This window comes from Podarcis raffonei, chromosome 10 (genome assembly GCF_027172205.1).
Source record: "Podarcis raffonei isolate rPodRaf1 chromosome 10, rPodRaf1.pri, whole genome shotgun sequence".
In the NCBI taxonomy this organism is placed as follows: domain Eukaryota; kingdom Metazoa; phylum Chordata; class Lepidosauria; order Squamata; family Lacertidae; genus Podarcis; species Podarcis raffonei.
The window spans coordinates 76,700,561-76,727,121 of NC_070611.1; the positions used below are offsets into that span (position 1 = coordinate 76,700,561).

The following is a 26,561-nucleotide window of genomic DNA, read 5'->3' on the forward strand; positions in this document are numbered from 1 at the left end:
CCTAACGTACTGCTCTGCTGAGAAGGGGGTCTTGTTGTCTAGGCAGCCCAGGACCCCACAACACTTTCCCCAGGCTTCCATTGCTGCTAACACAGCAGTTTCAGGCGGAGAAATGAGCTCAGACCTGTGTATCAATATCTCTCCAATGTGGAACAAGGGAAACAGAAATGCCACTTACATCATACAGCACTGTAAAAGTATTCAAAATATTTGTTTTTTGAAGAAAAGACCACCATGTATCATGTGGCCACTTGAAAGCTTATAAATGTATTGTGGCTGGGGCTTTTGTGGGCTGCAGGACCAGGAAAGCTTCTGCCACCATGATCCTTCCAGTTGGGATTCAGGCCTCATCATGCAACAGAAACTGTCCTGGTTGTGCTGCTTGATGATCTCTGATGGGCTAGAGTCTGAGGGGAAAGCTGTTTCCTGGTTCTGCTGGATCTCTCAGCGGCTTTGAAGACCTTTGACCATTGTATCCTTCTGGACCCTCTAGGGGAGCTGGGGGCACAGCTGTGCAGTGGTTCCCCTCCTTCCTCCTGGGCCATGTCCAGAAAGTGGTGTTGGGGGATGAGTGTTCTGACCCCTGGGTGCTCACTTATGGGGAGCCTCAGGGCTCTGTCCTCTCCCCCATGCTTTTTAATATCTATATGAAGCCACTGGGAGAGATCATCAGGGGTTTTGGGTTGGGTGTTCACCAGTATGTGGTTCTTCTCATTTAAATCGGAACCAGTGAAGGTGGTGAATGCCGTGTGTTGGTGCCTGGAGGTGGTTTGAGGATGGGTGGCGGCTGTGGTTGAATCCTGACAAGACAGAAGTTCTGTCCCTGGAGGACAGTCAGATGTGGAGGATTCCCTGGTCCTGAATGGGGTAACTGTGGCCCTAAAGCAGGCACCCTCAACCTGCGGCCCTCCAGATGTTTTGGCCTACAACTCCCATGATCCCTTGCTAACAGGACCAGTGATCAGGGATGATGGGAATTGTAGTCCAAAACATCTGGAGGGCCGAAGGTTGGGGATGCCTGCCCTAAAGGACCAGGTGCACAGCCTGGGGGTCATTTTGGACTCACAGCTGTCCATGGAGGCACAGGTCAGTTCTGTCTGCCAGCTCCATCTGGTACACCAGATGAGACCCTCCCTGCCCTCGGACTGTCTCACCAGAGTGGTGCATGCTCTGGTTATCTCCAGTTTGGACTACTGCAATGTGCTCTACGTAGGGCTACCTTTGAAGGTGACTCAGAAACTGCAACTAATCCAGAATGGGGCAGCTAGACTAATAACTCGGAGCAGCCGCCGAGACCACATATCACTGGTCCTAAAGGATCTTCCCTGGCTCCTAGGGCATTTCCAATCATAATTCACACTGTTGGTGCTGACCTTTAAAGTGACATAATGTAGACAGATCATTCCTGGTTTATTGCTTCAAGAAGGTTCTACTCTGTGTGATTCAAAGCTGGAGTTTTCTCTACCTGGAACATTTTAGCTGATAAGGGAGTTTCCTTTCTGCTGAGAGCAGGTGGTGGGATCAGTTGTTATGAGACTATGCTGAACCTTCCTTGATTTTGGTTTAAACTGGAGTGAGCCAGGCTTGTTATCCCATCCCAATGTTACTCTGACACTGAATTGTTTATAAATTGCAGTATTGAAAGGCGCCTGGTCCCACTTCCTATTCTGCTATTTCAATACTCTGCTTGTGTGCGTCTTACTTGAGTGCTAGATTCAGGCAGCTAGCCGTATTGGTCTGACGCAGTCAAAATTAATAGAAAAAGAATTTCAGAAATAGACTTGAAAGAGAAGTTGCTGAATTACAACTTATTAATAAACTGAAAACTCTGGAGAGACCTGGTCTTAATAGAGATATTGGATTCTTGTCTCATTACACATACTAAAGCTAGTTAGTATGCATACTATCCCATGCTTTTTCCTGTAGGACTAATTGCAGTCATTAACAGTCGTCAACAGCTTTACCATACCCATCTCCTACTACCCTTTTGAGAAAACCCCCACCCCACCCTCCCACTATACATAAGGGTCTGGTGACTTCTCTTTCAGTGTTTCTGAAGAAGTTTGCATGCACACCAAAGGTTATACCCAGGACAATCTTAGTTGGTCTCTAAGGAGCTACTGGACAATTCTTTTTATTTACTTGAGTGCTGCTTTGGTATGCCAAGTTAGGTTTTTATTTAAGTTAGGTCTTTGCTATGTTTTGGATCCTGTTATGCTTGTTTGCATTCAGTAATGAATTTATTTGCTGAATAACATTTTTGCTGCCTCTGAGGGTTTTTTACTACTCAAAAATTTTACGTCAAACTTGCTCTTGAGGTCATTATGGAGGAGCAAGATCTGTAACCTAAAGCCCTCAACAGCCTCTGCCCTGAAGGACCGTCTCCACCCCCATGGTTTAGTCTGGACACTGAGGTCCTCTTCTGAGGGTCTTCTGCTGGTTCCTTCCCGGCGAGAAGCGAGGGTACATGGAATTAGGCAGAGGGTAAGGAAATGGGCAACATACTGACATTTAGAAGACAGCTGAAGGCAGCCCTGTATCAGGAGGATTTTAATGTTTAATGTTTTACGGTCTTTTATATGTGCTGTAACCTGCCCAGAGTGGCTGGGGAAACCCAACCAGATGGGCAGGATATAAATAGTACAGCCATTCTTATCATCTTGTGATTTTTTGTAATTATTTGGGAATTCGTACTGCAATATCAACTCACAAAATGTTACGGGTGGAGAAAATCACAGGGTTGCCGTACACTGTAATCCCACCCACAAACTCTCATTCACATACAGTCTGTAAATTTGGGAAGGTCACACACCTCACCTGTGCTAATACTGGGAGTCTTTGGCCTGCACAGGCACACCCGGTGTGTAGAGCCTCCAGTCACAGGCACTGTCTATCATGAAAATGGGACCTTTGACTGTGAAGATTCATGCAATGGCTATCACAAGATGATGATGGATTGTATCTCAGCTTGTCAGTCACTCTGACATTGCCTACAAAGAATAAGAGGAACAGAAATGCTTTTGAGGTGCAACTTCTGTATCAATTCTGAGAGCCATTCCATGAACTCTTCACCCCTGTTTCTGATGACAGGTGTACATTATCCTCCTCAGTGGAAAAGACAATAAAGATGGAAACCTGAGAGAGAGGAAAAGGTTTCTGGCTGCTTCCTGGGTGGGATTGTGGAAACAAAGAGTCGCTTCCGAGAAGGCCTCTCCCCTCCCCTCTTCCTCTCGGGATTTCCTCTCCTCTCCAGGGGAACAATGGTTGGACTGGGCAGAAGCGCTGCGTCTGCACAGGGCAGGGGCTTATGGGGCAGTAAGAGGATGGAGTTTGCAGGAAGGAATGGGAGGGGGGACACGACCCCCCACTTTCCAGTGATCCCTCTGGTCGCCTTGAAGGGGTGGCCGAAAATTGGGTGGGAGGGAGAAGCCAAGACAATCCCCACCGGCGCCAAGATGGAGACGTGTCCCCAAAGACTGGTCTACCTAGCTCTCCCCCCCCCCGGATTGCTGCCCTTCCCTGCCCCAGGGATGTTCCCCCTCCCCACTTCCTCGATTCCCTCCCTCTGTCCCAGAGTCTCCCCTGCACCCAGAGGCCCCGCGCCCCTTGGCGCGGCTCACCGCTCGCCCTGCGCCTCCATCTCTCCGTCCAGAAGGGCCCCCCAAGACGAGCAGGGGAGGGACGGGGGTTCTCTATCCAGGCGTCCCTCACTCCCATTAACCCTTTCATGGCCCACCTCTCTCCGCGTGGAACCCACAGCGCCCCAGGGATGCCTGCGCGGGGGAAATGGGGCGAGGGCTCTTCGCTGGGATCCCCTGAATGGGTGGTGCATGCCCCCCCCGCCAAGGCACCCAAGGGGCCAAGGAAAGCCCCCTTCGCAGCACGCGCGCAGGGATCCAGGCCCCACGGAAGGCGCTTGGGGGAGCTGGAGGGGTCTCTGGATCCTTCTCTCCCCTCCCCCCGCGACCCCTTTACCTCTTTGTCCTCGCTCCCGATTCTCCTTTCCTTTCCTGCAACATCCACGGAGGGGGGGGTCCTGCCGCCCCTCCTTCCCTTTCCAAAAGCGCGCGCCCCTAGAGCTATGGAGCAGAGCAGCAATCCGGCGTAGAAGCTCCACTTGCGGACGAAGCAAGCAGTTTGAGGGGGGGGGCTCTCTCCCCTCATTCCAGAAACAGAAGCCGGATTGCGGGGAGGAGGAGCAGAAGGAAAAGGTGCAACATACCGGGGGGGGTGTTTGAGGGTTTGGGGGCGGCGTGAAAGCAGGTTGTGACGGGAAGCGAGGGAAAGAATTGTTTTTCCCCTTCCCTCTTACTAGGAGAGCGCGGGAGGGGCTGATCCAGGCAATCCAGCTGCAAAGTGGGGTCCCCCCCTACAATGTTTACATTGCAAAATCCTTCCCTCCCCCCCACCCACGCCATGATCTTAGATCCATTCCATGTTTTTGGTATTTGGAAGAAAGCAAGGCAGCTGTTGATCTGTTTGTGGGCAGAGCCCCCCCCCCCCATGCGAGGAGTGAAGCAGCCCAGAACTAAAGCGCGTTGCAATTTGTACACCCTCAAATAATCGGCCCCCCCGTCACAGAGAGAGCACCCCAAAAACATCCCCGGTTGCGCCACAAAGTGAGTTGTACATGGAAATCAGCTCAGACTCCATGTTTTGGCAACATGACAAGTCTGTCTGTCAACCGGGATGCCTGAGGATTCCTGCTCCCTGCCTTTTCCTGGCCAGCCTGAGAGATCACTGGAAAGGGCGGATTTCTTGACTCCAGAATCCATCATCGCAGACCCGTTTCATTCAGGCCTAGAGACCTGCTCTTTGGCCCAGTCTGCTTGGATCATGTGGATCATCAATGGGTCATATGGATCATCACTGGATCATCCATGATGTCATACCCATCTCACGGAGGGGGGGGCTCAGGAAGAATCTCCTGCCGCGTGACTGGGGGAGTCTGGAGGCTGACGGGGGTCAGACAGGGCTGCTGTTTTGCTCTCCTTAGTATTTCAGCTCAGGTTTTCCTGGCAGAAGTTACATTTCATCAAGAAATGGGTGGATTCATTGAGGAAACGGGGCTACATTGCAAAGAGGCAAATGTGTATACTTTGTTACCACCCAGTGAGTTGAGTTGCAAAGGCCATTTGCAGAAAGGCTCCTGATGTATCACCTGCGGCTACATGTTTTGATCTTTTTGCGGAAATGTTTTCGTCGGGCTGAGACCATTTAGGGCTTTCAAGGTCAGCACCAACACTTTGAATGGTGATCAGAAACGGATCTAGAGCCAGTGAGGATTTCTTAGGACCCGTGTTCAGGGGCCAGCTGTTCAGCTGCTGTCCAAAACTGAATGTATCCGTTGCCGGAAGTAATCCATAAGCCTCTCGTCCTCCGCCTTCTCTGGATGCCATTGCAGCGCGATGCTCCTGCTCTCGGGAGAGGGAGAGGCGTGAGTTGGGTGCGCTCGGCTTGCCAAGGGTTAAATGGAAACGAGCTAGATTCCTAGAGAGGAAAGTAAGACAGGGGGGGCAGGGTCCTCCAGAGCGAAAGCCCAATCCCTCCCTTTCCTGCAAGAAGTCGAGGTTGTCCGCAGATGGAAACATTCAGACATGAAATATACCCTGGTCCCTAAAACCTCACTGGTGCAAGGAAGGAAGGAAGGAAGGAAGGAAGGAAGGAAGGAAGGAAGGAAGGAAGGCAGAGAAGAGAAAGCACTTCGTCTAGCAGGGCAGAATAAAACCTGTGGAACTCCCTCCCACAAGAGGCAGAGGCCACCAATAAAGGTGGTTTAAAAGAGGAGGAGGCCAATCTGTGGTGGAGGAGGAGGAGGACAGGGTGATGGGTGGCTCCTCTGCTCTGTCTCCCCTCTAGGAGGGAGCCCTCTGGCCTGATCCTGCAGGGCTCATTTTCTCCTCCAGTGCTTAGTGTTGGGATGCAGCCAAGGAATTGGGGGCAAATGGCAGCCCCCCAGCTGTGCTGGGCGATCTCCAGCCCTTGGATCAGCATGAAACTGCAACCTGAGCTTCAGAAGCTGGGCATGCACACTCAGCAGAGTAAAGGCACAAGAGAAGTGGCTGGAGAGGCATATGTGAGCAGATTTACAAGCAGTTTATTCAGCACACATCAGGACCAAGGAATCATCTCTGCTCTCCCTCATGTCCAAAGCAAGACAGCACCCCACCCGAGGCACCACTTTAGCTAATGAGGCCTCCTGCTGCTGCCACACCGCCGGAGCACGATTTCTCTTCTCATCCTGAAGCAAAGTTCTTAACCCGAAGTACTATTTCTGGGTTAGCAGAGTCTGTAACCTGAAGTGTCTGTAACCTGAAGCGTCTGTAACGCAAGGTACCACTGTACTCTCATTGAAAGGCGAGTCCTACTTTATTTGCTTTTGAGTGCACACAGATGCACCCATCTTGCATGCTTGAGTAAAGCAACTCCAGGGCAGGAGGAGAGTAGGGGCCACTTGTAGAGCAAGTCCCACACTGAGGTCAAAAACACACAGAGAAGCAGCAGGACTTCTTCGGTAATAATTTACTGAGCTTTCAAAGCATACAGTTCTCACTGGGTCCCCAGTGAGGCACAAAACTTAGCTCCTGAGAGGAAATCCAGTTTCAGCCGTAAAAAAATAGAGCACACAGGATATCTAAGTCAGGCACACAAACCGGCAGAAGGGAGCAAGGGAGGAAAGAGGCTGGAAGGAGACAGGGCAATGGATGTGTGTCTTTCGCTTCCTGTCTTCTGGGAGGGAAGTCAGCAACTCGGCATATTCAGGGGCTTCACAAAGCAAAGCTTTCTGCCGGCTCCTTCCAGGCAAATGGGCATCCCAGAAACACACACTGTGATCTGTGGTGTGTTGCCATATCAGTTGTTTTTGAAAGGCTATCACGATGTGGTCTAGAAACCAGTTTGGAACAATATATCGCCCAGCTTTAATCCTCACTGACCACCAGCAATCCAGATAAACCCTCACCCCTTCTCTATTGAAAGGTACTTTACATCTTAGATTATAATCACATTGTTTGACATTGCCTTCAATATTTCATTACTATACAGTTTTACACATAAATACCAGAACTTCACATACACAAAATGTGTTCAAGACTGATTTCCTGCCGAGTTCATTTCTGTGAAGAAAAGAGTGGACTCTGAGAGGAAGATGTCCCACACTCCAGACACCAAAATGGGATCTTCCATGTGAGAGTCCCTGGATGTTCCTTAAACACTCCATTGTAAATAAAGCACTTTTGCAATCTTTTCATTTAAACTGCTTCTCCTCTCTGAGTTTGTGGATGGTTTGAAGGGTTTCAATTCCTAAAGTTCTTCCTGTCTTGAGTCTGTTGATTTAGAACTTCCACTAGGACTCAACCTCTATCTACTTTCCTGATATTTATAAGGTTTATGTTTTGTGTGTGTTTGTTGACATAAATCAAGGGTTCCTCTCTGACTGAAGCTCCTTCCACAGTCCATACATTTAAATGGTTTCTCCGCTGTGTGTCTGCTGATGTCTTCTAAGGTTTCCACTGTGACTGAAGCACTTTCCACACTCCAGGCATTTAAATGGTTTCTCCCCTGTGTGAGTCCGTTGATGTCCTCTAAGGTTTCCATTATTACTAAAGCTCATTCCGCACTCTATACATTTATATGGTTTTTCCCCTGTGTGAGTCCGTTGATGTGTTCTAAGGCTTCCATAATCACTAAAGCTCTTTCCACACTCTATACATTTATATGGTTTCTCCCCTGTGTGAGTCCGTTGATGTTCCCTAAGGTTTCCACTATAACTAAAGCTCTTTCCACACTCTATACATTTATATGGTTTCTCCCCTGTGTGAGTCCGTTGATGTCTTCTAAGGTTTCCATCATCACTGAAGCTCTTTCCGCACTCTATACATTTAAATGGTTTCTCCCCTGTGTGAGTCCGTTGATGTCTTCTAAGGTTTCCATTATGACTAAAGCTCATTCCGCACTCTATGCATTTATATGGTTTCTCCCCTGTGTGAATCCGCTGGTGTAATTTAAGGTCTCCATTCTCACTGAAGCACATTCCGCACTCTATACATTTAAATGGTTTCTTCCCTGTGTGAGTCCGTTGATGTTTTCTAAAGCTTCCATTATGACTAAAGCTCATTCCGCACTCCATGCATTTATATGGTTTCTCCCCTGTGTGAGTCCGTTGATGTGTTCTAAGGCTTCCATTACGACTGAAGCACTTTCCGCACTCTATACATTTATATGTTTTCTCCCCTGTGTGAATCCGCTGGTGTAATTTAAGGTATCCATTATGACTGAAGCACTTTCCGCACTCTATACATTTATATGGTTTCTCCCCTGTGTGAATCCGCTGGTGTAATTTAAGGTCTCCATTCTTACTGAAGCACATTCCGCATTCCAGGCATTTATATGGTTTCTCCCCTGTGTGAGTCCGTTGATGTGTTCTAAGGCTTCCATTATCACTAAAGCTCTTTCCACACTCTATACATTTATATGGTTTCTCCCCTGTGTGAGTCCGTTGATGTCTTCTAAGGCTTCCATTATCACTAAAGCTCTTTCCGCACTCTATACATTTAAATGGTTTCTCCCCTGTGTGAGTCCGTTGATGTCTTCTAAGGTTTCCATTATGACTAAAGCTCATTCCGCACTCTATACATTTATATGGTTTCTCCCCTGTGTGAATCCGCTGGTGTAATTTAAGGTCTCCATTCTGACTGAAGCTCTTTCTGCACTCCAGGCATTTATATGGTTTCTCCCCTGTGTGAGTCCATTGATGTATATTGAGCTTTCCACTCCGACTGAAGCTCTTTCCGCACTCCAGGCATTTAAAATGTTTTCCCCCTGTGTGAATATGTTGATGTAAACTTAAGTGGCCACATTGATGGAAATTCTTCCCACACTCCCTGCAGTGGAATCCTTTCTTGCCCATGTGAGTCCCCTGATGTGTTCTAAGGTTTCCACTATCAGTGAAACGTTTCCCACACTCCATACCTTTAAATGGTTTCTCCCCTGTTGGAGGTCGTTGATGTGAACTATGTGTGCTCATTCAATGAACATAGTCCACATTTCACACATTTTAATTTCTATTCCTAATGGGGGGGGAGGTGACCCATCCCCTGGAGTTCTGACTGCCTTCTCCATCTCCTTCTTCAGAGTGGTAGGAAAGGGAATCCTGTTTTGGTTTCAAGGAAGAGAACTAAGGGAAAGAGAACAAATCAAGTTCCATTAGCACCTTCTCCTATTTCAATGTCTCCTACATTCCCTCAACTCCTATCCATGTTCCCATTTTTTAGGAAGTGAAGTTGCAATGTCATCAAATGATAATAATTCATGAGCAACTATCAAAATCCTCAACCAATGTTCATAAAGCAGCTTGATTTTTTAAAGAATGATGTCCTGTCTGATCTCGTGCCCATCTTCTGACGCAGGACTATCCTAAAATGACACAGAAAAGCAGGATATTCAAGGCCAAATGATAAACTGTACATAGTGGAATATGTAGTACCTTGAAAATGTAGTATTGATTCACTAATGGACTGAGGTTGTGTTATTTCTGGGGACATGAATTTGTTCCTGTTCTGTCTTAAATATCATAATCATACAATGTCATGGGGTGTTAGGGGAGCGGTAGTTCCTTTGGTGGGGGAAATGTCATGCACCTTATGGGGTAATTTATCCACCATTGGTCCCCACCCTGCACTCAGCTCTCACCTGTGGCTTCCAGAAGCTGTCAGCATGCAACAGAGGCCACAATCCCAGGAACGGCTTCAATCGGCCGGCTAAACCAGGTGAGGATAGCTGATGGGTCTCAAATCCTTGGTTTATTAGGGAATTCTGCTGCAGGTGAAGGCAGGCCCTGGTGGATGGAGACGATGAGAACAACAGTGAATCCCACAGTCAAGAAAGCAGATTCTGCCCCTGCTGCAGAGGAAAGTGAAGGGCAGATTGGGCTCGTCAACCAGGGAAGGAAGCCCATCGAGAAGGAAAACTCTGGTCGTAATACTTTGCTGCCTCGTGAGTTATCTTCAGAAGAAGAAAAGGCTATGGAGGAAAACCTACACAAATCCAGAGTGGAGTCTCTAAGATAGTTACATGGTGTCCTGCACACCTCCTTCCAGCCACTCTTGCAGCCAAGCTGGTGCCTAACGTACTGCTCTGCTTTCTTGGGACCATATAAGCAAGGCTGAGAAGGGGGTCTTGTTGTCTAGGCAGCCCAGGACCCCCAAACACACTACCCAGGCTTGTAGTGCTGCTAACACATCAGTTTCAGGGGGAGCAATGAACTCAGATCTGTGTATCAGAATCTCTCCAATGTGGAATATGTAAAACAGAAGCACTATTTACATCATACATCAATTAAAAAGTATTCAGAATTTTTGTCTTTTGAAGAAAAGACCACCAAGTATCCGATGGCCCCTTCAAAGCTAATGAAAGTCTTGTGCCTGGAGCTTTTGGGGGTGCAGGACCAGGAAAGCTTCTGCCACCATTATCCTTCCAATTGGGATTTAGGCCTCATCATGCAACAGAAACTGCCCTGGTTGTGCTTGTTGATAATCTCGGATGCGCTCGAGTCTGAGGGGAAAGCTATTTCCTGGTTCTGCTAGATCTCTCGGTGGCTTTGGAGACCTTTGGCCATGGTGTCCTTCTGGACACTCGAGGAGAGCTGGGGAAATGGTTATGCAGTGGTTCCGCTCCTTCCTCCTGGGCCATGTCCAGAAATTGATGTTGGGGCATGGGTGTTCAGACCCCTGGGCTCTCACTTGTGGGGTGCCTCAGGGCTCCGTCCTCTCCCCCATGCTTTTTAATATCTATATGAAGCTGGTGGGAGAGATCATCAGGGGTTTGGGCTGGGTGTTCACTAGTATGTGGGTGATACCCAGCTCTTCTTCTCATTTAAATTGGAACCAGTGAAGGTGGTGAATGCCCTGTGTTGGTGCCTGGAGGTGGTTTGAGGATGGGTGGCGGCTAACAGATTGAGGTTGAATCCTGACAAGACAGAAGTACTGTCCCTGGGGAACAAGGGGTGGGCAGGTGTGGGGGACCCCCTGGTCCTGAATGGGGTAACTGTGGCCCTAAAGGACCAGGTGCACAGTCTAGTGGTCATTTTGGACTCACAGCTGACCATGGAGGCGCAGCTCAATTCTGTGTCCAGGGCAGCTGTCTAGCAGCTCCATCTGGAACGCAGGCTGAGACCCTCCTTCCCCGCACACTGTCTTGCCAGAGTGGTGCATGCTCTGGTTGTTTCCGGCTTGGACTACTGCTATGTGGTCTACATGGGGCTACCTTAGAAGGTGACCCAAAACTGCAACTGAATGGGAGCAGCCACCGAGACCACATATCACTGCTCCTAAAGGATCTTTCCTGGCTCCCAGCACATTTTCAAGCACAATTCAAATTGTTAGTGCTGATCTTTAAATTGTCATGGTTGCATTTTCCAGGCATAGAAAAATATTGATCTAATGCAGGCTTCCTGAAACTTGGCAGTTTCCTTTCTGCTGAGAGCTGGTGGTGGGATAAGTTGCGATGAGGTTATGAAGAACCTTTCTTGTTTTGGGGAACCAGATGAAGCTGGTTTAAACTGGAGTGAGCCAGGCTTGTTATCCAGTCCCAAGGTTACTCTGACATTTAATAGAATATAAATTACAAGGTCGAAAGGCACCTGGTCCCACTTCCTAGTCTGCTATTTCTCTACTCTGCTTGTGTGATTCATACTTGAGTGCTGTTTTGGTATGCTGAGTTAGGGTTTTACATAAGTTAAGTTTTTGCTATTTTTTGGATCCTGTTATGCTTCTTTGCCTTCAGTAAAAAAGTTATTTGCTGAATGAGATCGTTATGGAGCAGCAAGATCTGCAACCTAAAGCCCTCAACAGCCTCGGCCCTGTAGACCTGAAGGAGCATCTCCCCCAAAATCGCTCAATCTGGACAGGGAGGTGGTCCTTCGAAGGTCTTCTGCTGATTCCCCCCCCCCCCGCGAGATGCGAAGTTACAGGGAAGCAGGCAGAGGGCGAGGAAATGGGCAACATTCTGACATTTAGAAGACAGCTGAAGGCAACCCTCTATCGGGAGGTTTTTAATGTCTGATGTTTTACTGTCTTTTCTTTGTACTGGAACCAGGCAGTGGAAGAGAAACTTAAAGATGGAAGCCTGAGAGAGAGGGAAAGGTTCCTGGCTGCTTCCTGGGTGGGATTGCGGAACCGAAGAGCTGCTTCTGAGAAGGCCTCTCCCCTCCTCTCTTCCTGGACAGGGCAGGGGCTTATGGGGGCTTATGAGGTGGGAAGAGGATGGAGGTTACAGGAAGGAGGGGTGGGGGGACTGGACCCCCCACTTTTCAGGGATCCCTCTCTGGTCGCCTTGAAGGGGTGGCCGATTCCTGGGTGGGAGGGTGAAGCCTAGGCGGCCCCTCCAGAAAATCCCCGCAGGCGCCACCATGGAGACGTGTCCCAAAAGACTGGTCTTCCTCTCTCCCCCCCACCAGTGCTGCCCTTCCCTGCCCCAGGGATGCTCCCCCTCCCCACTTCCTCGACTCCCTCCCTCTGTCCCAGAGTCTCCCCTGCACCCAGAGGCCCCCCTTGGCGCGGCTCAGCCCTCAGCCCTCATCCCCCATCTTTCCATCCTGAGGGTCCACCCCAAGACGAGCAGATTAGGGACGGGGGTCTCTATCCAGGCGTCCCTCACGCCCGTTAACCCTTTCATGGCCTGGCTTTATCCGTGCGGAGCCCACAGGACCCCAGGAATGCCTGCGCGGGGGAAACGGGCAATGGGGGTCCTCGTGGGGACCCCCTGCGTAGATTCCCCATGTCCGCCGCTGCCAAGGCACCCAAGGGGCCAAGGAAAGCCCCCTTCGCAGCACGGGCGCAGGGATCCAGACCCCACGGAAGGCGCTTGGGGGAGCTGGAGGGGTCTCTGGATCCTTTTCTCCTCTCTCCTCCGCGACCCCTTTACCTCTTTGTTCTCGCTCCCGATTCTCCTTTCCTGCAACATCCACGTGGGTGTGGGGGGGATTTACCTGCCGCCCCTTCTCCCTTTTCCGAAAGGCCCCCCCCCCCCGAGCTACGGCGCAGAGCAGCAATCCGGAGCGGAAGCTCCACTTCCGGGAGAAGCAGGCAGGTTGGGAGGGGGGCTCTCTCCGCTCATTCCGGAAACAGAAGCCGGATTGGAGGAGGAGGAAGAGGTGTGACATACTGGGGGGGGGGATTGAGGGTTGTGGGGGCGGCGTGAAAGCAGGTTGTGCCGGGAAGGGAGGGGAAGAATTGTTTCCCCCCTCCCCCCTTACTAGGAGAGCGCGGGAGGGGCTGATCCGGGCCATCCAGCTGCAAAGCGGGGTCCCCCCTACAATCTTTACATTGCAAAATCCTTCCTTCCCCCACCCCAGGCCATGAGCTTAGATCCACCCCATGTTTTAGGACGGTATTGTTGCACATTGAGCAGCGGGTGGGGCTCTGTGACTCCTGTATTACGGGAAAAATTGGGCTTGGGCTTTTGCACACACAGAGAGAGACACACCAGACACCCAGGTAAAATTCCTCCCTTGTGTATCCGTCAGAGGTGGCACAAGGAGGCCAGGAAGAAAGCAAGGCAGCTGTTGGTCTGTTTGCAGGCAGAGCCCCCCCCCCCCGTGCAAGGAGTGACGCAGCCCAGAAATAAAGCGCGTTGCAATTTGGACACCCTCAGATAGTAGCCCCCCCCCCCGTCACAGAGAGAGCATCCCAAAAACATCCCCGCTTGCGTCACAAAAAGAGTTGTACACGGAAATCAGATCAGACTCCGAGTTCCTGTTTTGGCAACATGACAAGTCTGTCCATCGGTTGCCTATTTCAGCATCCCCATCTCACGGAGGGGGGGGGGCTCAGGAAGATTCTCCTGCCACGTGACTGGGGTCAGACAGGGCTGCTGTTTTGCTCTCCTTACTATTTCAGCTCAGGTTTTCCTGGCAGAAGTTCTATTTCATCAAGAAACGGGTGGGTTCGTTGAGGAAACGGGGCTACGTTGTAAAGAGGCAAATGTGTATACTTTGTTACCATCCTGTGAGTTGTGTTGCAAAGGCCATTTGCAGAAAGGCTCCTATTGTATCACCTGCGGCTACATGTTTTGATCTTTTTGCGGAAATGTTTTCCTCGGGCTGAGACCATTTGGGGCTTTCAAGGTCAGCACCAACACTTTGAATGGTGCTCGGAAACGGACCGGGAGCCAGTGAAGATTTCTTAGGACCCGTCTTCAGGGGCCAGCTGTTAGGGGGCCGTTCAGCTGCTGTCCAAAACTGAGGGATCCCTTGCCGGAAGTGATCCATAAACCTCTCCTGCTCCGCCTTCTCGGGATGCCATTGGTGCGCGATGCTCCTGCTCTCGGGAGAGGGAGAGGCGTGAGTTGGGTGCGCTCGGCTTGCCAAGGGTTAAACAGAAACGAGCTAGATTCCTAGAGAGGAAAGTAAGAGGGGGGGCAGGGTCCTCCAGAGCGAAAGCCCAATACCCCCCTTTCCTGCAAGAAGTCGGGCGTGTGGGGGTCCCGTTGGTTCGGCTCTGCAGAGGCTGCCTGGGGGCGCCTGATGGGATCCGGTGAGTCTCCTCTCTCCCAGGATAGGGCCCATGGGGAGAGCGGGGGTCCCAGCGCTGCATGGCGAGAGGGGGGCAAGTCAGGGCGCGGAGGGTCGCAGGAGGGCGGCAGCTCTGCTCTTGCTTTGCATGGATGCACTGCTGACCCCTTGGATCCAGGAGCGCTGAAATGCATGCAAATAAACCCCATTCAGATGTATGGATCAGTCCCCATTTACAACAGAGGTTGTCTGCAGATGGAAACATTCGGACATGAAATATACCCTGGTCCCTAAAACCTCACTTGTGAAAGGAGAAGGAAGGAAGGCAGAGAAGAGAAAGCGCTTCCTCTTGCAGGGCAGAGTAAAACCTGTGGAACTCCCTCCCACAAGAGGCAGAGGCCACCAATAAAGGTGGTGTTAAAAGAGGAGGAGGCCAATCTGTGGAGGAGGAGGAGAGTGCAATGGGTGGCTCCTCTTCTCTGTCTCCCCTATAGGAGGGATGCCTCTGGCCTGATCCTGCAGGGCCCATTTTCTCCTCCAGTGCTCAGTTCCTCCAGATGCAAGCGTGGCCTCTGAGATTGCCTGGGGTTGAGCTAGATGATCCTTGGGGTGCCATCCACCTCTACAGTTCTATGAAAGCACCACTGGAGGTCTCACAAGCCAAGGCACTGAGTGCAGGAGAGGTCCTGCTGGAAAGGAAACAACCAGTGCAACTGTTTTAAAACAGGAATCCAATGTGTTTGTTCTGGGGGGACTCAGTGGGGAGGGGTAGACCCCTGGATGCCACCTTGATCTCCTTGGACAAGGAGGTGGGAGAGAAATGCCATTCATAAAGAGAGGCAGCCCAGCCAATCATCTGGCTGCTGTGTTTTGGACCAGTTCCCAAGTCGCCTTCAAGGCAGTTCCACACAGAGAGCATTGCAACCATCCCATCTGGTGCAGAGCAGGGAAGACCAGGGCCATGTCCTCTCTGTCCCAAAAGGTCTGTGGGGTGGGGAAGTAGCCTGAGCTGGACATGGGCCTCAAGCGACCATGATGGACCCAGGAGTGCCCACAAGTATTCATGACTGGGGAGGGGGCATGTTAAGCAATATAACTTCATCATCATCATCATCATCATTACTGTTAGTTCCCTGTCTGTAATCCGAATCTCCTAGAGCAGATTACAAAATTTAAAAAACCAATAAAAACAGTTGAAAACACATTACAGTGGTACCTCAGGTTAAGAACGTAATTCCTTCCGGAAGTCCGTTCTTAACCTGAACCTGTTCTTAACCTAGACACCACTTTAGCTAATGGGGCCTCCCGCTGCCGCCGTGCGATTTCTGTTCTCATCCTGAAGCAAAGTTCTTAACCCGAAGTACTATTTCTGGGTTAGCGGAGTCTGTAACCTGAAGTGTCTGTAACCTGAAGCGTCTGTAACCCAAGGTACCACTGCACTCTCATTAGAAAAGCGAGTCCTACTTTATTTGCTTTTGAGTGCACACAGATGCACCCGTCTTGCATGCTTGAGTACAGCAACTCCAGGGAATGAGCAGAGTAGGGGCCACATGTAGAGCAAATCCCCCACTGAGGTCAAAAACACGCACAGAGGCAGCAGGACTTCTTCAGTAATAGTTTACTTAGCTTTCAAAGCATACAGTTCTCACTGGGTCCCCAGTGAGGCACAAAACTTAGCTCCTGAGAGCAAATCCAGTTTCAGCAGTAAAAAAATACAGTACACAGGATATCTAAGTCAGGCAGACACACCAGCAGAAGGGAGCAAGGGAGGAAAGAGGCTGGAAGGACGCAGGGCAATGGAGGTGTGTCTTTCGCTTTCTGTCGTCTGGGAGGGAAGCCAGCAACTCAGCATCTGCAGGGGCTTCACAAAGAAAAGCTTTCTGCCGGCTGCTTCCAGGCAAATCAGCATCCCAGAAACACACAGTGTGATCTGTGGCGTGTTGCCATATCCATTGCTTTTGGAAGGCTATCACGATGTGGTCTAGAAACCAGTTTGGAACAATATATCGCCCGGCCCTAATCCTCACTGACCACCAGCAATCCAGATAAACACTCCTTTATAAATAAAGCACTTTTTGCAATCTTTTCATTTAAACTGCTTCTCCTCTTTGAGGTTGTAGATGGTTTGAAGGGTTTTGTCAGGGAGAGGCAAACGGGAAAAGATGAAAGAACAGAAACCAGCAATTATAGAGAGCCTAAAGAGATCATTAGCAGCCTGTCGTCCGACAGTGGGTCTGACGTAGAGAGGGAGGAGGATGAGCCTGGAACAAGTCATTCTGTACACAGAGGAAGTCAGGGGAGGGGTTTCCACAGACTTGCATGCTGGGTACGGAAAAGGAAAAAGAAAGAGTAGACGCGGCAACTGTGCAACAAAGGGGAAGGACGCAAATTGAAACGCTGGAGATGTACTTTTGAACTTTGTCAAATAAATCAAATAGTTTGGAACTGGCTGGGAGCCCGGAGTCTTATCTATGCCAGCTGGACAGCATTAAGCATCTGACAGGTTTCAAGTACTAAAGTTCTTCCTGTCCGTGAGTCTGTTGATTTAGAACTTCCACTAGGACTGAACCTCTATCTACTTTCCTCATATATATAAGGTTTGTGTTTTGTGTGAGTTTGTTGACATAAATCAAGGGTTCCACTCTGACTGAAGCTGCTTCCACAGTCCATACATTTAAATGGTTTCTCCGCTGTGTGTCTGCTGATGTTTTCTAAGGTGCCCACTCTGCTTGAAGCTCTTTCCGCAGTCCATGCATTTATATGGTTTCTCCCCTGTGTGAATCTGTTGATGTCTTCTAAGTGTTCCTTTATCACTAAAGCTCTTTCCGCACTCCAGGCATTTAAATGGTTTCTCCCCCATGTGAGTCTGTTGATGTATATTGAGGTGTCCACTCTGACTGAAGCTCTTTCCACACTCCATACATTTATATGGTTTCTCCCCTGTGTGAATCCTCTGGTGCAATTTAAGATTACTATTCTGACTGAAGCTCTTTCCGCACTCCATACATTTAAATGGTTTCTCCCCAGTGTGAGTTTGTTGATGTCTTGTAAGTGTTGCATTCTCACTAAAGCTCTTTCCGCACTCCAGGCATTTAAATGGTTTCTCCCCTGTGTGAGTCCCACACTCCCTGTATTGAAATTGTTTTTTGCCCATGTGAGTTCGTTGATGTTCTCTAAGTTTTCCACTATCAGTGGAACTTTTTCCACTCTCCATACCTTTAAATGGTTTCTCCTCTGTTTGAGTTAATTGATGTGAGATATGTGTGCTCATTCAGTGAAGCATATTCCACATTTCACACTTTTTAATGGCTATTCCTAATGAAACGAAAGGTTCCCCATCTCCCAGAATTCTGACTGTCTTCTGTATCACCTTCAGAATGGGCGGAAAGGCAATCCTATTTTGGTTTCAAGGAAGAGAACAAAGGGAAAGAGAACATATCAAATGCCATTAGCAGCTTTTCTTATTTCAACATTTCCTATATTCCCCCGCCTCCTACCCATATTCCCAGTTTTTAGGAAATGAAGATGCAATGATGTCAAATGATAGTAATGCATCACCACCTTTCATAATCCTCACTCATTGTTAATAGCGCAGCGTGATCTTGGAATACAGCCTTTTCAAATTAATTGTTTCCTCACAGGAAAGGCAGCTGCTCTCTGTCCATGAAGAGGCCCCCCTTTTTCTGGTTCATCGTTCCTTTGGACATTCCCCATCCTCGGCATCATAATCCTCCATCCACCTCTATCTCTCTCTCTTTTTTTAATCAGTTTTTACTGATTTTCATTATTACACATACACATAGAATACATACACTCATTATACATTTATTCATCCACCTAAGCCTTAAGCTCTGCCGAGCTTCGGACTTCCCTTCATCTCTTCGGTAAGTATCATATAGTTATAACAACGCGTATTCTATTTAATACTATTTTGTCTTATGCCGTTAGAGTTACTCCAACCCTGCCAGTGTCTTTAAAGTTTTACCATTTTCTCTTACATATACCAAATATTTACTCCAATTTTCAACAAACTTCTTTTCATCTTGGTCCCGTATTTTCCCCGACAATCTAGCCAATTCTGCGTAATTCATCATTTTGGTCTGCCATTCCATGATTGTAGGTAGAGTATCAGTTTTCCAGTTCTGGGCCAACATAGTTCTAGTTGCTGTCGTGGCGTACAAGAAAAGATTTTTATCCTTCTTTTTAATTTCCTTCCCTTTCAATCCCAATAAAAAAGCTTCAGGTTTTTTTAGAAAAGATTTTTTGTACTTATTTATTTATTTATTTATTATAAATATTTTTTATTGATTTTCCAACATACATTTATAATATCCAATCGAAATTTATCACATATTTTCTCTTTTGGACTTCCTTCAGCCTCTCTAACAATCATCCATTATTCAATTTTTTAATTACACATTTCCTAATTTTTATATTGCAATTTATATACCTTCACCCTCTTATTTTTCTTCTACACAATATTCCTCAAACATTCACAGAGCTTCTTGAAATCCCACTAGCGTTGTTTGCTCATCACATATACATTTCAAATAATATGAAAATTTTCCCCAATCTTCAATAAACTTTTGGTCTCGTAGGTATCTGATCTTCCCCGTTAGTTTATCTAGTTCTGCATAGTCCATCAGTTTCATTCTCCATTCTTCTAACGTCGGTAGTTGTTCCTGTTTCCATTTTTGGGCCAGCCAGTAGTATTCTTGCTGCAGTTACTGCGTATTGGAAAAGTTTACAGTCCTTTCTATTTATCTCATTTCCTACTATTCCTAAAAGAAAAGCCTCTGGCTTCTTAACAAATGTATATTTCAACATCTTTTTCAACTCATTATATATCAATTCCCAGAAACCCTTCACCTTCTTGCAATCCCACCACATATGGTAAAATGTTCCCTCTTTTTCTTTACATTTCCAACACTTATTACATGTTTTATACATTTTTGCCAATTTTACGGGTGTAATATACCATCTATAAACCATTTTCATCACATTTTCCTTTAACGCAGTGCATGCCGTAAATTTTATATTTTCATTCCATAATTTTATCCAGTCATTGAACTGTATATTATGACCCAAATCTCTGGCCCAGTGTATCATAACCGATTTAACTTCCTCGTCTTTTGTATACCATTCCAGCAACATTTTATACATTTTAGATAAAATTTTGTACTCATTATTTATTATTTCCATTTGAAATTTTGATTCTTTTTCATCAAAACCTCTTCCTTTAAAATCTTTTTTAAACATTTCATTAACCTGATAATAATGCAACCAATCATATACATGCTCCTTCACATCTTCATAAGGTTTCATTTTCCATTTTCCTCCTTCTTTTACTATCAATTCTTTATATCTAATCCAGTTCCACCTTAAATTGACTTTCTTAAGACTCATAACTTCTAACGGAGATAGCCAGTGGGGAATTCTTGGTTCTAATAAACTTTTATACCTCTCCCATATTTCTATGAGAGATCTTCTAAAGATGTGGTTTTTGAAACCTTTATGGATTTTTTTCTTCTCACACCGTAAATATGGGTGCCAGCCAAATCTGTTATCAAAACCTTCTAAATCTAACAAATCAGTCTTTTTTAACTTTATCCATTCCTTCAATCAACAGAGACATGAAGCTTCATAATATAATTTCAAGTCTGGCAGGGCAAAGCCTCCTCTTTCTTTCGCATCCGTTAATAACTTAAACTGAATTCTTGGCTTCTTACCCTGCCAGATATATCTTGAAATTGCTCTCTGCCATTCTTTAAAGATCACTGTCCCCTTGATTATTGGAATTGTCTGAAACAAAAACAACATCTTTGGCAGCACGTTCATCTTAATCGTTGAAATTCTCCCCCAAAAAGATAACTTCATTCGACCCCACACCTCTAGATCTTTCTTTATTCCCTTCCACACTGGCTCATAGTTATTCTGAAACAAATCAAGATTCTTAAGGGTTAACCAGATTTCCAAATATTTAACTTTTTCACCACTTCTATCCCTATTTGTTGTTGCATTGTTTCTATCATACCTTGTTCCATATTTTTTGTAAGTATTTTGGTTTTTTTCTTATTTAATATAAACCCTGCCACTTGACCAAATTGTTCAACTTCTTCCTAAACTACTTTTGCACTTTCCAGTGGTTCTTCCACTGTTATTACCAGATCATCAGCAAAGGCTTTTACTTTATACTCATTCCGGCCTGCTGACACACCTTTTATTGCTTCATTTCTCCTTATTGAATTTAAGAAAATTTCCAGAACCATTATGAATAACAATGGTGAGAGAGGGCATCCTTGTCTCGTACCTTTTGATATTTTTAATTCTTCTGTAGTCATGTTGTTTACAATAAGCTTCGTTCTTTGTTCAGTATATATCGCTTTTATTCCATTAAAGAATTCTTTCCCCACTTCCATATATTCTAATTTTTTTAACACAAAGTCCCAAGAAATGTTATCAAAGGCCTTTTCTGCATCCACAAATATTAACGCAGCTTGTTTCTCATTCCTGGCTGTCAGATATTCTAACAAATTAATTATATTCCTTATATTATCTTTCATCTGTCTGCCAGGAAGGAAACCCGCCTGGTCTTTATGAATAATTTCTTGTAATATCTTTTTCAACCTCTTCGCTAAGATACTTGCAAAAATTTTGTAGTCTGTATTTAGCAATGAGATAGGCCTGTAATTTTTACCGTATTTTTCGCTCCATAGGGCGCACCTGACCATAGGGCGCACCTAGTTTTTAGAGGAGGAAAATACGGGAAAAAATATTCTGAATCAAATGTTGCACTAAACTATTTAAAGCAGCAAAGCAGGTGGCTCCTGTCCGCTTTGCTGCTTTAAATCGAGCCTCAGAGGAGGGTAGGAAGGGGAACCATGGCTTATCCAAGTCCAGTTAATAATGCTGAGTCTGACTTATGGCCATCGAGATTAGCCTGGCCGTCTCAGTGGAAATCTGGGGTGGACTTTCAGTGGTCAAAGTGTGGTTGTGTCTTCCTGCCCAGCATCTATTTCCTGCCGTCTTTCCCCCTGCACCCCCGCACCCTGCTTCGAGGGAAGGAAGCAGAGCCATGGATCCTCTGCTCGCAACTGCAGTGGATTCCCTCCACTTTGAAGAAGGAAAGTGGAAGAGGAGCTGCTTACACGAGTGTAAGCTGCTCCCCTCCAACTTTCCTGCCTCAAAGGGAGGTCAGGAGGAGGGAATCCGCTGCAGCCGCAAGCAGTGGAGGATCCACGGTCCCTTTCCTTCCCTCCTCCGTGATTGCTTTGAAACAGGAAAGTAGGAGAGGAGCTGCTTACACAAGTGTAAGCAGCTCCCCTCCCACTTTGCTGCTTCAAAGGGAGCCCGGGAGGAGGGAATCTACTGCAGCTTCCCCCACCTCCTGCAGAAGCCGTGCGCTCTTTAACGGGGCTGCGCGGCTTCTCCTGGCTTTTCTGGGAGGTGGGGGGATTCCCCCATCTCGTAGAAAAGCCCGCAGGAGCCGCGCAGCCTTTAAAGAGGGCGCTGCTCTTGGGGGCTTTTCCCTGAGGAGGGAGAAGGGACTGATGCGGCCAGTCAGTCCCTTCTCCCTCCTGGGGAAAAGCCCGCAAAAGCGCACAAAGCTTGTGTGCGGCTCTTGGGGGCTTTTCCCGCCTGCCTCCCCCCTGCATTCGCTCCATAGGACGCACACACATTTTCCCTTGCTTTTTAGGAGGGAAAAAGTGCGTCCTATGCTGCAAAAAATACGGTAACTTGAGTCAAATCAGAGTCTTGTTTTGGAACTAGTGTAATAAAAGCTTCTTTCCACGTCTCCGGCATTTCTCTATCCTGAAGAATATTGTTCACGACTTCTCTCAGCGGTGTAGACAGGATGTGCCTCATTTCTTTATAATAACTTGCTGTAAATCCATCTGGTCCTGGAGCTTTCCCTTTTTTCAACTTTTTTATGGCTTCTTTAATCTCTTCCATTTCTATAGGGGCGTTCAGCCTTTCTTTCTTTTCTGTCGGGATGTTCTGCACCTTTTTTTCTTTTAAGAATCTTTCTATTTTTCTCATGTTATTTTTCTCTTTACTATTATATAAATGTCTGTAAAATTCCAAGAATCCTTTTCTGATACCTTTTGGATTAACTATCTCTTCTCCTTCTATGATGATTTTATTTATTGTATTCTGTTCCTTTCTTTTCTTAATTTGTCATGCCAGCCATTTGCCTGATTTATTTGCAAATTCAAAGCTCCTTTGTCGCAATTTTTTTATATTCCACTCCACTTCTTTATTTATTATCATAGCAAATTGTGTTTGCAGAGCTTTTATATTCTGTTTTATTTTCAAATTGTCTGGTTTCTCAATTAATTTTTGTTCATTGTCCATTATTTGTCTTAAAATTTCTTTCTTGCCTTTCTCTCTGCTTTTATTTTTTATTGAATTCTGTTGGATAAAAAATCCTCTCATCACCGCCTTGCTGGCATCCCACACTACATTCATTTTTGTACCCTTATTACAATTGTTCATAAAATACTCCGCCAGCTTCTTTTGTGCCCCCTCTAAAAAATTTTGATCATCTAGAAGGTAGTCATTAATTCTCCATATGAATGATGGAGTATTTCTTCATAACCTCTAATTTCACATTTGATTGGATTATGATCTGAGATCACTCTTGGTTGAATTTCAACTTGCATGATTCTTGGAGTTAATTCATTAGATACCCATATTTGATAGATTCGCGACACTGACTGATTCGATTCTGCATAAAACGTAAACTGTTTGTCAAGTGGATGTCTCAGTCTCCAAATGTCTATTAAGTTACAATTCTTAATCATCGAGAAAAAAGTATTGGGTAGTTTTCCCTCTTTACTCATTCCTGATGCTCTCAGTCTATCCATTTCCATTGACACTGCTCCATTCATATCTCCCATTATTATAATCTTTTGGTCCATATAATCAAACAGTTTCTCTTTTTATAAATTTTTTTCATATTTGCACATATATCCAGGAAAAACATGAACAAAAAATCCACCACATACCTTATACAAATTATATCCACTTCACAAATCATAAATAAAATACATAACTGAGTTAGTCTCAACTGAGCCTTGGACTTCCCTCCACTCCTTTGGTAAGTATCGAATAAATTATATAGTCGCATACTTTTTAACTCTTTTACATAGGCCTTTCCCACTATTAGAGTTATTTCAACCCCGCCAGTGTCACCTGAGATTTAGATTCCATATACATTAAATATTTCTTCCAATTATCATGAAATTTCTGTTCGTCTTGGTCCCTTAATCTTCCTGATATTCTATCAAGCTCAGCATAATTTATCATTTTAACCTGCCAATCACTTATGTTGGGTATTACTTCTAATTTCCAATTTTGTGCTAACATAATTCTTGCAGCTGTCGTAGCATATAGAAACAAGATCTTGTCTTCTTTTTTAATTTCTTTACCGACCATTCCTAACAAAAAAGCTTCTGGCTTTTTGGGAAATGTATATTTCAAGATTTTTTTAAGTTCATTATAAACCAATTCCCAAAAGCCTCTCACTTTGCAACACGACCACCACATATGGTAGAGGTCACCTTCTACCTCTCTACATTTCCAGCATCTTTTATCCTTCAACTTATAAATCTTCGCTAATTTCACTGGTGTGTGATACCACCTGTAGATCATTTCCACAGGTTTTCCTTTAGTGCCGTGCATGCCGTAAATCTCATATTCTTGTTCCATAGTTCCAACCACCTCTCAAAGTCGATGTTACATCCAATATCTATCGCCCACTTAGTCATAGCCTCCTTCACCTCCTCATCTTTTGTATACCACTCCAGCAAAATATCATACATCCTTGACAGTGTTTTGTTCTTACCTTCTATAACTTCTACATTAAATTTAGATTTTTTATCTTCAAATCCTACTTTCTTTTTGTCTTCTTTTAGCAGATCATTTACTTGGTGGTATTGCAACCACCCTGTAAATAAATTTTTGATCTCTTCATATGGTCTAAGTTTAATCCCTTGATCTGTCTTCCAAGTTAGTTCTTCATAGGTGGCATTCTTCCCTTCCATGTTTATTTTTTTTATAGTTAACACCTCTATTGGTGAAATCCACCAAGGTGTCTTCCTTTCCAATATATTTTTATTTCTTTCCCATACTTGGAATAGTGGTCCCCTAAAAATATGATTTAGAAAGCCTCTATGAACTTTCACCTTTTCGTACCACAGGTACGAGTGCCTCCCGTACCTGTTATTGAAACCTTCCAAGTCCAAGATGTCCCTATTTTCCAATCTTATCCAATCCTTCAGCCACAATAAACACGCCGCTTCATAATATAAACTTAGATCCGGTAGAGAGAATCCCCCTCTTTCTTTTTTGTCCACCAATATTTTCATTTTTATTCGTGGTCTTTTGCCTTGCCAGATGTATCTCGCTAAGGCTCTTTGCCACTCTTTACACTGCTTTAGACCTTTTAGTACCGGAATGGTTTGGAACAAAAATAACATTCTGGGGAGAACGTTCATTTTGATAACTGCTATCCTCCCCAGAAAAGATAACCTCAGTCTCTCCCAGATTTCAAGATCTTTCTTAATATTCTTCCAAGTGACTACAGTTATCCTCATATAGGTTAATATTTTTCGCTGATATCCACACTCCAAGATATTTCACTTTCTTTGCTGTCATAATTCCCATCTTTTGTTCTAGTTCTACAATATCTTCCTTAGTTAGATTTTTAGTCAACATTTTAGTCTTATTTTTATTAATCTTGAGGCCTGACACCGCTCCAAACTCTTCAAATTTTTGCAAGGCTTCTTTCATACTATTTTTTGGATCTTCTAGAGTTAATACAACATCATCCGCGAAAGCTTTTATCTTATGTTCTTTAGTCCCTACCTTAATCCCTTTCACTTCCGCTGCCTCTCTCAGTCTCTTAGTAAGTACTTCAAGTACTGTTATAAATAACAGAGGAGACAGGGGGCAGCCTTGTCTAGTCCCTTTAGATATGTCAAAAAATTCTGATGTCGAGTTATTTATTATTAGCTTAGCTTTTTGTTCATTATAGATAGCTTCTATACCTTTTCTAAATCTTTCACCCAGCCCCATCGTTTTTAGATTTTCTGTCAGGAAGCACCAAGAAACGTTATCAAAGGCCTTTTTGGCATCAATGAAAATCAAAGCGGCTTGTTTGTCTATTCTGGTTTCCAAATATTCAATGATATCTATCACATTTCTTACGTTGTCCTTCAATTGTCTCCCTGGAAGGAAGCCCGTTTGATCTTTATGGATTCTGTTATTTAATACTTTTTTAAATCTTTCTGCCATTACATCCGCAAACAGTTTATAGTCGTTATTTAATAATGAAATCGGCCTATAGTTTTTCACCTCTAAGGCATCCACATCTTTTTTAGGAATTAATGTAATATAGGCTTCCTTCCAGGTATTCGGGGTCTTCCCTTCTTTTAAAGTATTGTTCATCACTTCACATAGGGTTGGGCTTATTTGATCACTTAATACTTTATAATATTTGGCTGACAGACCATCTGGCCCCGGCGCTTTACCGATTTTCATCTTTGATATTGCCTTCCTTACCTCCTCCTCTGTAATCAGCTGATTTAATAATTCTTTTTCTTCGGTTGATATCTGTTGTAAATGATGTTCTTTCAGATAGCGTTCTATATCATAGCCTGTCTCCTTACCTCTTTTATATAAATCCTTATAGTATTTCTGAAACAACCTTTTTATTTCATTTGGGTCTTCCACTATCTTATCTCCATCCCTTATCCTACAGATCATATTTTGTTTTTTCCTTTCTCTTAGTTGCCAGGCCAAATATTTCCCTATTTTATTAGCAGATTCAAAACTCTTCTGTTTCAACATTTTAACTTTCCACTCAATCTCCTGGTTTACTATCATAGAAAATTGGGCTTGTAATAACTTTATATTTTGTTTTATAGTCTCATCACCTGGCTTAGTAGTTAATTGTCTTTCATTCTCCATTAACTGTACTAAAATCTCCTCCTTCTTTTTCTCTTTTTCTTTTCTTTGATGGCTGTTTTTCTGAATTAGAAAGCCCCTC

General features: G+C 45.5%; 2 protein-coding genes and 1 pseudogene across 2 annotated transcripts in view; all 3 read right to left on the bottom strand.

Annotated features, from left to right (window-relative positions):
• The window catches only part of LOC128421753 (zinc finger protein ZFP2-like), a 461,814-nt pseudogene that overhangs the window by 213,666 nt on the left and 221,587 nt on the right, over positions 1-26,561 (bottom strand).
• The window catches only part of LOC128421770 (zinc finger protein 658B-like), a 42,995-nt gene that overhangs the window by 2,912 nt on the left and 13,522 nt on the right, over positions 1-26,561 (bottom strand). The window contains exons 2-3 of the mRNA XM_053404954.1: positions 7,603-9,175; positions 2,781-2,787 (exon numbers count right to left, since the gene is read on the bottom strand). Of these exons, the coding sequence (XP_053260929.1) occupies positions 2,781-2,787; positions 7,603-9,025 (1,430 nt within the window). The 5' untranslated portion in view covers positions 9,026-9,175. The remainder of the gene's footprint in view (positions 1-2,780; positions 2,788-7,602; positions 9,176-26,561) is intronic.
• LOC128422908 (zinc finger protein 79-like) lies at positions 16,110-17,723 on the bottom strand. Its single transcript, XM_053407527.1, has one exon. It carries the CDS (start codon positions 17,721-17,723, stop codon positions 17,184-17,186), a length of 540 nt encoding a protein of 179 aa, XP_053263502.1. The 3' UTR covers positions 16,110-17,183.

What these genes read in the sequence shown, in the direction of transcription:
- LOC128422908 (XM_053407527.1), bottom strand. Translation starts at nt 17,723, where the DNA reads ATGGAGAGTGGAAAAAGTTCCACTGATAGTGGAAAACTTAGAGAACAT.